Source organism: Pongo pygmaeus, chromosome X (genome assembly GCF_028885625.2).
Source record: "Pongo pygmaeus isolate AG05252 chromosome X, NHGRI_mPonPyg2-v2.0_pri, whole genome shotgun sequence".
NCBI classification, from domain to species: Eukaryota; Metazoa; Chordata; class Mammalia; order Primates; family Hominidae; genus Pongo; species Pongo pygmaeus.
Genome location: NC_072396.2, coordinates 13,242,825 through 13,256,540, shown reverse-complemented (window position 1 = coordinate 13,256,540; position 13,716 = coordinate 13,242,825). Strand labels below are relative to the sequence as shown.

General features: G+C 42.5%; 1 protein-coding gene across 2 annotated transcripts in view; it reads right to left on the bottom strand.

Annotated features, from left to right (window-relative positions):
- Positions 1 to 13,716, bottom strand: part of PRPS2 (phosphoribosyl pyrophosphate synthetase 2) — a 33,760-nt gene that overhangs the window by 17,568 nt on the left and 2,476 nt on the right. The window contains exon 2 of one of the 2 annotated variants that reach the window (XM_054470740.2): positions 7,631 to 7,814. In XM_054470740.2, the coding sequence (XP_054326715.1) occupies positions 7,631 to 7,814 (184 nt within the window). Of the gene's footprint in view, positions 1 to 7,621; positions 7,815 to 13,716 lie in introns of both variants that reach the window. The other variant, XM_054470739.2, reaches the window with a different exon arrangement.

The window sequence follows — 13,716 nt, the reverse complement described above, 5'->3', positions numbered from 1 at the left end:
CTCCCAGGACACACGTTCGAAGAATATTTCTTTTTTTTTGAGATGGAGTTTCGCTCTTGTTGCCCTGGCTGGAGTGCGATGGTGTGATCTTGGCTCACCGCAACCTCCACCTCCCGAGTGGCTGGGATTACAGGCATGCGCCACCACACCCGGCTAATTTTGTATTTTTAGTAGAGATAGGGGGTTTCTCCATGTTGGTCAGACTGGTCTTGAACTCCCGACCTCAGGTGACCCGCCCGCCTTGGCCTCCCAAAGTGCTGGAATTAGAGGCGTGAGCCACCGTGCCCAGCACCAAAGAATATTTCTGTTCTTTATAAATTACCCAGTGTGTGGTATTTTGTTACAGTAGCACAGACTAAGACGCCAGCAAAAAGAATCCTCCCTTCTCATCTCTCCCCAGTGGCATCCAGTGTTTCTTAACTTCTAGGATCCAAACCACTGGGTAATTTCTAAATTCACACTTTCTTCTTCACACCTTGTTTACAAGCTTGGTTTCTGTTCTGTGTCTCAGAGTTTGGCTCATACCCAACTGAATCTTGCAGGAAAAATGATTTACTGGTTAACTGACTTGCTAGCCTATACAAAGAAAAGTAAGTACAGCATTGAAACAAAGGTAGTGTCAAGGTACAGTAGCCAAAAATAAAACATTCAGCTCCCTTAGTGAAAAATGCACAAAAGTCAAATGTTTTGCAAGTCAGCCCAATCATGACAGAGTCCCAGGCTATTCCAGATGTTATTCAAGGCATCAAATATCACCTTTTGAAAAGTGTAAAATTGACAGGCTTTTAAAAAAATTACAAGACTGCAGAAACTCACATCAGGAAAAACTGTTCTCAATTTCCCTGCTACAAAAAAGGAAAAAAAGAAAATCTTATTGAAAACAGAACATGATCTTGAAAATGATTTTGAAAAAAGAAAAAAGAAATCCCCAAACTACAAGTCCTTTACCCGCCTACGAAATAATTATTCCCAGTCTTGCCCACAATCTACTTTTTTTTTTTTTTTCCTTTTGAGACGGAGTCTCGCTCTGTCACCCAGGCTGGAGTGCAGTGGTGAGATCTCAGCTCACTGCACTACAACCTCTGCCTCCTGGGTTCAAGCAATTCTCCTGCCCCAGCCCCCTGAGTAGCTGGGATTACAGGCACACGCCACCAGGCCTGGCTAATTTTTGTATTTTTAGTAGAGATGGGGTTTCACCATGTTGGCCAGGCTCTTCTAGAACTCCTGACCTCAGGTGATCCGCCCACCTTGGCCTCCCAAAGTGCTGGGATTACATGTGTGAGCCACCATGCCCGGCCCAACCTACTGTTTTTACCAGGGAAGGGAACCAGCAGTTATTGAGTGTCTTCTATGGCAGGGACTGGCAAATTAGAATCCATGGGCCAAACTTAGCCCACGGCCTGTTTTTGCATAACCTGTGAGTTAAGAATGGTTTTTACGTCTTTAAACGGTTGAAAAACAATCAAAAGAAGAACAATATCTTGTGACATCTGAAGATTATATGAGGTTCATATTTCAGTGCACATAAAGTTTTATTGGAACACAGCCACACCCATTCATGTACATATTGACTAATGGCTGCTTTCACACTAAAATGGCAGAGTGGAGCTGCTGCAATAGATACCTAATGGCCCACAAAGCCCAAAATGTTTGACATCCAGCTCTTTTCAGAAAGAGTTTGCCCACTCATGTATCATAATATGGTAGGTACTTCATAAATAGTAGCTAGTGTTGTACTTAATTTACAGATAAGGAAACGAAAGATACAGACAGTTTAAGTAACTTTTACAAAGGACAAACTGAGTAAATAATGGTGCCGGAATTCAAATCTGAGCCTACTTGATTCTCAGTGCCAGAGCTCAGACCACTTGGCATCATGTCTTTTACAATTAATATTACATCATCATCATTTTTCTATGTTAATATTACATTGTATGGATGTGTCCTAATTTATGAAACCATTCCTTCACCGTCAGAATCTGTCCCTGGTGTCTGTTGTACATACAAAGAAAACCCCAAATAAAATGTTACATATGCGCAGGGCTTGCTTAAAAAGCAGCAGCAATGTTTACAGAAAAAAACAAAACCAGCTTTGAATCTGGTTAAAAGCTTCTAGATTTTTTTTTTCTGGGCTTCTTTGCAAGGAATTCCAAGAAGAGCAATTACACAGAATTTCATTGTCATTAGATGTCATAGGTGATACAGCCCTAAGGGAAGGAAACAGCACAACAGAAAGTCTCAGAGGGCTGCCCAGAGCTCCTCCTGCGGCTGTGCAGGAGAATTTTCTTTCTAACATGACAGATCAAGTGTAGGCCACAGCTTCTCATCACAATCTAATGCCACATGGCTTTATACCTTCCCAAATGAAGCAAAAAGGTAGAAGTGCATTTCCCCTAACCCTCACCCCCACCCCAATCATGCTTGGTCTCCTCATCATTCACCTGTACTAGTAAACAGTAGCACTTGTCTAAGAGATTCTAAGAGATGAAGTATGCTGACAGGCTCCGGCAATCTCTCTTAGGTGCTTACTGAATCCCTGTTCCCCTCCCCAAAGTACAGTTTCTCAGTACAAAGCCAAGCCACGTGATCCAAGGTAAGGAAGGAATAGTTAGGAAAAGTATTATCGGCCATTTAAAAAATGCAAAGGTGGGCCAGGCGTGGTGGTTCACACCTGTAATCCCAGCACTTTGGGAGGCCGAGGTGAGCAGATCATTTGAAGTCAGGAGTTCGAGACCAGCCTGGCCAACACAGTGAAAACCCGTCTCTACTAAAAATACTAAAATTAGCCAGGTGTGGTGGCACAAACCTATAATCCTAGCTACTTGGGAGGCTGAGGCAGGAGAATTGCTTGAACCCCGGAGGCAGAGGTTGCAGTGAGCCGAGATTGTGCCACTGTACTCTAGCCTGGGTGACAGAGCGAGACTCTGTCTCAAAAAAATAAAGCAAAGGCACACCTCAAATACTAGATAAAATTAAGAATTAAGAATTCCCCTTTCAGAAGTTTGGGGAAAGAACAAAATTGTCTCCTCACTATAATGAGTCACATTGACTACACAGACACGTCAGAAATAATGGTGTCAGAACAGCTTATGTGTCTTGGCCACCTCCAGAGGCTATAGAGAGGGTGGCCCTATGTCACTTGCCCAGGACAGTCTAGGCAGACACCTGTTTCCCAACACAGTTATCCATAGAGCTCCCTTTCAATCTTGAAAGCATCCTGGCCTAGATGATAAATGATATGTACTATCTCAAAGCTCAAAGTGTCCTTAAAATATTCGTCTCTTAACACATCAGTGACTTCCTTTAAGGCCTCCTGAAGTGAGCTGAATGGTGGCCCCAAAAATATCAGAGCCCAATCCCTGGAACCTGTAAATGTTACCTTATTTGGAAAGAAGGTTTTTGCAGATTTGATGACATTGAGGATCCTGAGATGGGGAGATTATCCTGGATTATTAAGGTGAGCACTAGATGCTACCTCATGTATCCTTTAAAGAGACATGCCAGGTGTGGTGGTCATGCTTTTAATCCTAACACTTTGGAAGGCCAAGGCAGGAGGATCTCTTGAGCCCAGGAATTTGAGAACAGCCTGGGCAACACAGTGAGACACTGCCTCTACAAAAAGCAAAAAATATTAGCCAGGTGTGGTGGTGTGCACCTGTAGTCCCAGCTACTTGGAAGGCTGAGGTGGGAGGATCACTTGAGCCCAGAAGTTTGAGGCTGCAGTGAGCTAAGATTGTGCCACCGCACTTCAGCCTGGGTGATGAAGCGAGACCCTGTCTCTAAAACGAAAATTGAAAATGAGAGAGTGAGTGAGAGATCTGATGGAAACAAAAGAGGAGGCCATGCGAAGATTCCAGCAGAGATTAGAGTGATGTGGCCTCAAGGCTGGCAGTCACCAGGAGCTAGAAGAGGCAAGAAAGGAGTAGCCTCCCCTGCAGCCTCCAAAAGGAATATTCCTCTGCCAACACCTTGATGTTGGACTTCTGGCCTCTAGCACTTAAGAGAATATATTTCTGTTGTTTTAAGTCACCCAGTTTGTGGTAATTTGTTATAACAGTGCTAGGAAACTAATACACCCCACTGTGATTCCTTCTTTCCTAGCTGTGTTCTCTAACGAGAAACCACATGACTTCCTAAGCCACTACACACACTGTCTCTCAAATGTTACCAACCGCCCTGCCTCTGTGTGGTTGATGATGAAAGACCTCTCTTCCATCAGCAGTTAAGCTCAGAAAGTCATGGAATTGTCTTGACTGGGATAAAAAATTAAAAGCAGCTACAATGATTATTACCAAGAAACACACTTACAGCAGAGTGATTAAAGAAAGGGTAGAAGAAAGAAAAGAAATAAGTTTTCACAGTGGGTCAAAATGGAAAATACATCTAACTGTCTAACATCAGGAAAGCTGCTACTAGCTAGTTAGACAACACAGTTCCACAAAACAGTTAAAGCCGGCTGGGCGCGATGGCTCATGCCTGTAATCCCAGCACTTTGGGAGGCTGAGGCGGGCAGATCACTTGAGGCCAGGAGTTCGAGACCAGCCTGGCCCACACGGTGAAACCCTGTCTCTACTAAAAATACAAAAAAATTAGCCAGGCGTCGTAGTGCATGCTTCCCAGCTACTTGAGAGGCTGAGGCAGGAGAATCCTTAAACCTGGGAGGCGGAGGTCGCAGTGAGCTAAGACGGCACCACTGCATTCCAGCTTTGGGCAACAAGAGCAAAACTCCATCTCAAACAAAACAAAACAAAACAAAACAAAAAACAAGTTATAGCCACTGGAGTTCCAGAAATCCATAGGGCTCTTGTTAGTGGTGGCTGGGAGCACTACTGGCAACTAGGGGATGGAGGCTGGACTGCATCACACCTCTTACAATAGAAGGATTGGGAAAAAACAGTGCTAGTTTCTCCAACTCAAAAAAATACAACTTTGTAAAAAGAGGTCACCGCAAATCAGGTATGTGCTAACAAAAATGTAGAGCTTTCAATATTTTATCACTTGAAGAAAAAAATGGGGTTACAAATCGGGTAATAGTGGAGGAGAGCATGTGTAATGATAAAAGGAGTAATTTTCTAAAGAAGTTACAATATATTCAATATCTTAGGGCCAAATACAAAATATAAAATCTATTGTGAGTGAAAGAGCTTGATTAAAAATACAGCTACAGGCCAGGTGCGGTAGCTCATGCCTGTAATCCCAGCACTTTGGGAGGCCAAGGCGGGCAGATCACTTGAGGTCAGGAGTTCAAGACCAGCCTGGCCAGCATGGCGAAACCCCGTCTCTACCAAAAATACAAAAATTAGCCAGGCGTGGTGGTGCACACCTGTAGTCCCAGCTACTCAGCAGGCTGAGGTAGGAGGATTGCTTGAGCCTGGGAGGCGGAGGTTGCAGTGAGCTGAGATCGTGCCACTGCACTTCAGCCTGGGTGACAGAGGGAGACTCCGTCTTAAAAACAAACAAACAAACAGCAGAAAACCAGCTACAATGTGAGAATTTACTAAACCACAAGGAAGGAAGAAATAATGGCAGAAAATTAGCTCTTCTATGACATGGATATGATATGACAAGGAGAAAGATGCTAAACAATCCTGTGGAAACACACAGATGGGAAGAATAGCTAAGACAACAGATTATACCAATGGGACAAAATTAGAAAATTGAAATTTAACAGCTAAAAATACACATAAAATTCTAGAATCAAGTTTAAAACAAAAGGAGCTGTATAAATAGCTAGTGGGAGGATACAGCTTCACAGCAGTGTACGTGACCTAAGGTTCTGGCTGCCCAAGGTCAAGTTTAGATCATACACACACACACACACACACACACACACACACACACACAATATCTATCAATGGTCTAATACAGGGGCTGGCAAACTGTGGCCTATAGGCCAAATCCAGCTAGCCACCAGCCACCAGCCACTTGTTTTGGTACTGCTTGTGAGCTAATAATGGCTTTCACATGTTTAAATGGTTGAAAAAAATTCAAAATAATGTTTCAAGGCATGTGAAAATAATATGAAATTCACATTTCAGTGTCCATAAATAAAGTTTTATTGGAACACAGCCATACCCATTCATTTACATATTGTCTATTGCTCTTTTTGAAATACAACCAGAGTTGAATAGTTGCAACATAGACCATATAGCCATTTACAGATAAAGTATGTGGACCCTTCTAATTAGATTTGAGGTGAGAAATTAACTGACTGGCCACCTTCAAGACAGGGAATAGAAACCATGTCTTGAGGAGACTGGGATTAAAATTCAGGGGGACTTTGGTATATGAATTCAAATTTATAAAGGGTTTTTTTCAAATATGAGGGGATCTTGTCTGCTGCTTCAGAAATCTGTGTTGTTTCAGAAATGAATTATGGAGATAAAAAGCAGCATATTGGGGAAAACCTTTCTTGCACTGAGTTACCAAATCACAGAACAGCAGTGTGTCTTGAAAACTGGCAGGATTCTCGCTGAGCCTGGCTGAACATCTATCTATCCATAAGATACGGAACACACAACAGCTGGGAGTTGACCACTGTAGTAGGTCAAACAATATCCCCCCAAAACTCATGTCCACCCACAACTTCAGCATGTGACCTAATTTTGGAAACAGGGTCTTTGCAAATATAACCAAGGTAAAGATTAAGTTGAGTTCATTCTGCATTAGGTTAGGCCTGAAATCCAATGACAGTGTCCTTATAAGAAACAGAGAAGAGACACAGGGAAGAGGCTAGGTGAAGAGAGAGGCAGGGACCAGAAGTTAGAAGAAGCGAGGAAGCATCCTCCCTTACAGCCTTCAGAGGGAGCGTGCCCCTGCCCATTCCTTGATTTCACACTTCTGGGCCTCCAAAACCGTGAGGGAAAAATTTCTGCTCTTTTAAGCCACGCGGTTTATGTAATTTCTTATGACAGCTTAGAAAACTAATACAATCTCCTTCAAAGTTCTTCTCAACCTCCGATTTCTCTGTTGCTCTCAAAGGCAAAGACCAATCACATTTTCTTCAATTTTTTTCTAAAGACTCACAGAGCCTCCTCTGATGCTAATGTTGTGAAAAACATAATTCAATGATACTATTTCTGTTCTTTTTAAAAGGTTAAAAAGAGATCATGGGTTTTTTTTTTTAATTAAACTTTTTATTTCGGGGGAATTGTAGATTGACATGTGGTTGTATGAAACAACGCAGAGATCCTGTGAACCTTTTACCTAGTTCCCTGTGGTAACGTCTTGTAAAACTATAACACAGTATCACAGCTAGGACCCTGAAATTGATACAATCCAGTGATCTGATTCAGATGTGCTCTAGTTTGACTTGTACTCTTGTGCATGTGTGTGTGTGTATTTAGTTCTATCCACCACCACAAAGACACACAACAATTTCATTATAACAAGGACAATAATGGTATTTTAATACCTGCAAAAATATGCATTACTTGTTTCTTTGAATATTAGCGTCAGGGTAGGTTCAAAGCCAAATCTTCAACAAACAAAATAAGAAAGCATATTTACTTGATCACCAAAGGAAAAAGCCAACATTTTCCAGATAATTCTAATCAAGGGGATAAATGAGGAAAAACAACATTGACAGTGGCCCAGAGCAGGTTTCTAGGGCAGGACACACCTCTCCTACCTTGTCCTTTTTATCTTGTCGGGCGTATGGGAAACACGGGATCACGGCAGTCACTCTGGATGATGACGCAATCTTGCAGGCGTTGATCATGATGAGGAGCTCCATCAGGTTGTCGTTAATTTCCCCGCAGCCGCTCTGGATGATGTAGACATCTTCCCCTCTCACACTTTCACCAATCTCCACGCTAGGAAAAGAAAATTGCCATCGGTTAATATTGAAGCATATTTGCATCTTGGGCGTCCCTGAGACCACCCCTAGGTTTGATGATCACCAGGATGACTTATAGGACTCAGCCTAATAGTTGCACGCATGGCTGTAATTTATTGCAGAGAAAGGACACAGAGCAAACTCAGCAAAGGGAAAAGGTACATGGGGTGAAGTTGGGGGAAACAGGGTGCAAGCTTCCAAGACTCCTCCCTGAGGGGAGTCAGAGGTAGAGCTTAATGCCCCAGTAGTGAGCTGTGACAACAAGTGTGAAGGGCTCTCTACCAGGGAAGCTGCTTAGAGACTCAAGTCCCAGGGTTTGTATTGTGGGCTGGTCATATAAGCACCCTCTGCCTAGCACATACCAAAATGTCAGACTCACAGGCATTCAGCATGAACCACATTGTTTATCAATTGTTTAAGAGTTTATGCAGTGAGCCATTCTTACTGGGAAATGGTGGGTACCCTTGCAAAATCTAAGCTCCCAGAGGCCAGCCAAGGGCCAACCTTGCAAACAGGCCTAAGTCTCAGGCCTGCTATGTTAACTCTTTTCTGCAAAATACTACATTTAGTTTTAGTTTTTTATTAAAGTTATACAGTCATATTGCTTAAAAAATTCAAACCATTCTGTAAGACGTATAACAGAGAAAGTGCCCAGAGGCCACCAATTTCAACTCTTGATAGGGTTTTTAGATACTTTCCTTCAAGTCTAGCTAATATGTGTGTATTGCTGTGTCTTGATTTTTCATTTTAGGCAGTATATTGACTTCTCACTATGGAAGATGAGGATTGAACTCTATTTCCATTCAGTTCCATTACTTGCAATGCAAACTTCCCATCTCGCCATCATCCCAATATAGATCAATATTCACATTAAAGATTGACTGTACGTTTTTAACTGCGCAAATGCTGCTCAGAGCTCTGCCATGCAATAAACTTAAACGAATGCTTGTATTTTCTTTTCATGCACATCTTTTCTTTTCATTTTCCCTGGAGGTCATTCTCTTGCCTTTTTATCTGCTAAGTTTTCTGAATCCTGAATCCAGATTCCACCCTAAACCCTTCACTAACAATCAAAATCTCCCAAGGTCAGAGGCCTCAAGTCCCATCTGCATTTCATCGTCTTGCAGGCATCCCTCCCAGGGGTGGCAGGCCTGGGTTATCTCTCTGCCTGTGCACAGCTGCCATCCGGGGATTCCCTGCCCCCTCCCCTGCACTCCATTTGCCATTTTCTGTATCCTCTTTCTTGGTATACTTCCTTGTTTTGCTGGTTGGCATCCTCGCGTAGCTTCTGGAGAAAGAGTGAGTAGCAGCTAAGTTTTTGAAAATTGCATGTCTGGAAGTTTCTGTATTTCCAGGTACAGAATTCTGGATGTCCAACATGAGAGGGAGAGCCAGCTCATCCCTGGCATATTCCTTTGGTGGGAAGAAACAGAAAATAGTGCTGTGTGCTCAGGCATGTCCTTTGCAGAGCTCTGCGTCCAAACCAAGAAGATGGTCAGCTCTGCTGTTTTGAAAAGGCAAATTTGTTCCAATGATTGATATTATTTGGAACAATTTGAGCATAGCATGAATTTCGTGTTTTCTTATGCACAACCTCTTATCCCGAGACTGCAGAAAACTGCAGTGCACCCAGCTGAATGGAGCCACTTAGAAATACACAAACATACACATGTACACACCTTGAGGACAACGAGCCACACTCATTCACATTTGGTGTCACAACTTTTCACGTCATTTCAGAGAACCCTAAACCTCAGGCATTTTTCAATGGAAAGTTCCATCTCTGTCGTAATATTTATGTAATTTTTGTTTTTTTTTTTAAAGACAGAGTCTCACTCTGTTGCCCAGGCTGGAGGGCAGTGGTGACATCTCAGCTCATTCCGACCTCTGCCACCCGGGTTCAAGTGATTCTCCTGCCTCAGCCTACCGAGTAGCTGGGATTACAGGCATGCACCACCACACCTGGCTAATTTGTTGTATTTTTAGTGGAGGGAGGTTTTGCCATGTTGGCCAGGCTGGTTTTGAACTCCTGACCTCAAGTGATCCGCCCACCTCAGCCTCCCAAGGTGCTGGGATTACAGACGTGAGCCATTGCACCCAGCCAATATTTTCTGAGCATGTGATACATGTCAGTGTTTTACCATTTTGATAGGATCCCTAATCCGAAATTCTGAAATCCGAAACTTTCTGAGTGTCGACATCGTGCTCAAAGGAAATGGTCATTGGAGCATTTTGTATTTTGGATTTTTGGAGATTTGGAATGTCCAACCAGTAAGTACAATAGAAATATTCCAAAATGCAAAAAAAAAAAAAAAAGAAAAAAAAATCTGAAATACTTGTTGTCCCAGGCATTTCTGATAAGGGATGCTCAACCTATATAACACTCCTATGATTTTTTAATGGGTCACTGCGGAAGTTTTTGAATGTTATGTCCCTAATCCCATTTTTTCTCATAAGCCCTGTGGTTTTGGATTGCCTGATTTTGCATAGTGTGGTAATTTTTAGGAATACATATGTCACATTATAGCAGAATTGTCTGTAAATTTATTCATCCCAAAATGAAATATTTTAAAATTACAGATAAGGAACATGAATAATTATCCTGCTCCCTTCTCCTGCTATCAGATACTCAATAAAATTGTTTTCTTAAAAGAGCCAATTAAGGCCGGGCGCGGTGGCTCACGCCTGTAATCCCAGCACTTTGAGAGGCCAAGGTGGGCGGATCACCTGAGGTCTGGAGTTCTAGACCAGCCTAACATGGAGAAACCCCATCTCTACTAAAAAATACAAAATTAGCCAGGTGTGGTGGTGCATGCCTGTAATCCCAGCTACTCGGGAGGCTGAGGCAGGAGAATCACTTGAACTCGGGAGGCGGAGGTTGCAGTGAGCTGGGATCGCATCATTGCACTCCAGCCTGGGCAACAAAAGCGAAACTCTGTCTCAAAAAAAAAAAAAAAAAAAAGAGCCAATTATACCTAATGAAAATTTAAAAACAGGATGGGCATGGTGGCTCATGCCCATAGTCCCAGCAGCTACTTGGGAGACTGAGGCAAGGTGATTGCTTGAGCCCAGGAGTTCTAGTCCAGCCTGGGCAACATAGCAAGACCTCATCTCTAAAAAAAATTTTAAAGAAAAGGAAAATAAACATAAAGTTTTTCAAGTTGACATGTTGTGAAAATTAGTTTTGATAACATTCACACATCTTCTTGCATGCCTTCTACTATGGATGAAAATATGCCAACCTCACAGGATGGGGGGGATAGAAAGTTCTATGTGCTCCCTCCTATTTGAAGATCTAAGGAGCTAAATCTAACTGCTTTGTGAACATTACATCAACTATGAGATAAACTTAATTTGGAAATTGCTATGGTTTAAATGTGTTCCCTAAAGTTCATGTGTTGAAAGCTTAATCCCCAGTATAGGAGTATTGACAGGTGAGACCTTTAAGAGGTGATTAGGCCATAAGGGCTCTGTCCTCACAAATGGATTAACGTCATCATTGCTAGAGTGTGCTCATTATCTTGAGAATGGGTTTATTATATTAGCAAATTTGGCCCTCTATTGCGCTCTCTCAAATATGCTCTCTTGCCCTTCCACCCTTCTGCCATGGGATGATGCAGCAAGAAAGCCCTTGCCAGATGCCAGCCCCTGAATACTGGACTTCCCAGCCTCCAGACCTGTGAGAAATAAATTTCTGTTGTTTATAAATTAGCCAGTCTCCGGTATTCTGTTATAGCAGCACAAAATGAACTACAGCAGAAATCAAGTACAGTATTATATAGCTGAGAGGTTGACAAAACACAGCACACAGGCTGTTTTTCTATGGCCTGTGAGTTAAGAATGGCGTGGTAGGCAGAATAATGGCCCCCTAAAGATGTCTACACCCTAATCTTTGAATATGCGAGTTTATATGGCAAAGGGGAAGTAAATTTGCAGATGGCATTGAGGTTGCTCATCAGCTGACCTTAACATGGGGAAATTATCCTGGATTATTTAAATTGGCCCATTGTAATCATGGGGCCCTTAAAAATGCAAGAGGGAGACAGCAGAAGCAGGGTCAGAGCAACATTCTGTTGCTGACATTGAAGGTGGAAAAGGCCAATAGTGAAGGAATGTGGGCTGCCTCTGGAAACCGGAAAAGGCACGGGAACAGATTCTCCCCTAGAGCCTCAGAAGAGAACGCAGCCCTGCTAACCTGTGACAGACATTACTGTAACTTACAGAACTGTAAGATATAGCAGCAACAGAGACTACACGTGCTAGCACTGCCTAAAATATTTACGATTTGGCCCTTTACAGAAAAACTTTGCCAACTGCTGGTCTTATGACGTTTATCCCACAAGATTAGATTCTTTGGCCTGTTTTTCCTCAGGAACCTCAGTTCTCATATGACTAGCAGTCCAGGGGAGGACAGAGAATATCATCACCATGGCAACTTTTCCCCTAAAGCTAGTCCTGCTTCTACTCAAAAAGATGATCATGACTACCTTTATTCTAGGTCTTTAAAAAATTGTGGCTAGAAGGCAGCATCCATTTGCCGTTCTGCCAGAGGATCTTTATTGATCCCCAAATAAAAAGGCTGAAGAGCGTCACTGACTCAACAATAAACGGGCATGGCAACTAAAAGATAGCCACAGACTCTTAACACATTTCCCATTAAGGAGCAGGGTCTAGTCTCCCGCCCTTGAATCTGAGAGGGCTCTGAACTTGCCCAACAGCATATGACAGAAATTATGATACACCAACTTGCAAGCCCAGTCCTTAATAGACTGGCGGCTTCAATGTCCTGTCTTTTGGAACATGCGCTCTTAGAACCCAGCTTCCATGCTGTAAGGAAGCTCAAGCAGCCCCATGGAGAGGCCTACAAGAAGACGAGCTGAGGTTCCTAACCAAGCTCCCAGGCAAAAGCTAGTAACAACTTCAGTCATGTGAGCCATCTTCAAGAACCCTCCAGCCCCAGTTAGCCGCCTCAGCTGTGACCATATGCGGCAAAAACAAGCTTTCTTCACTGAGCCCTTCCCAAACTGCAGATTTGTAAGCCAAATCAACAATTACTGTTTTAAGCCATTAAGCTCTTTATTTATTACATGGTAACCGATAACCTTGTATAACTTTGCATAACCTTGTCTCACAGTATAGCTAAAGATTCTGCCAGCAGGTTAACTGACCAGAGTAAAATGTTACAACAGAGACGTCTAGACACCTGCTGTCCTAAGATGTCATCATGGAATTTCCATGGTCTATAGGGAAGCTGGAGCAGACCTCTCCCTGCATATCTGAAATGATTTAGGGATAAGAAGGTAAAATTGGAAGGCTCTATGTTCAGTTAAGTAGCGTATAAAAAATGCAAAATGGGAGGATTGATGGCCAGGAGACAGCAAACCAGATTTCTGATCCTAGTTCAGTGACAGATTCAAGAAGGGGCCCTTACATGAACTGAATCAATTTTGTCTTCTTTTTGCCCTTCAGTTTCTCCTCTCTACGATCACACAGTTAAAAGCTGGATTCCTAGCACAGTAACCAGTCCAGAGAGGGCTGTTTATAAAAATTAAGCTCTGTACTTGTACAGTTCATGGAAAAGAGAAGTCAGGCAGTGAACCTTTTATATTCTATACATTAAAAACATAAAATGTAGCTATATAGGCAATTCCCAAACTTCATGCTGAGTGGTTTTTGGGGTCCCACGATTTCTAATTATCAAGTGATGGTTATAAAATATCAAAAACGAAATAAAAGTGAGTCTGCTTTATATTTGAACCAAATGTATAAACAATCATACTTCAATGTCTGAGTGAGTTTTGCCCAATGGCACATGTGGTATTTTTAGGAGAAACTCAACACTGATTTAGCAGTGAACTGATCTAGATTAACCATGCTCC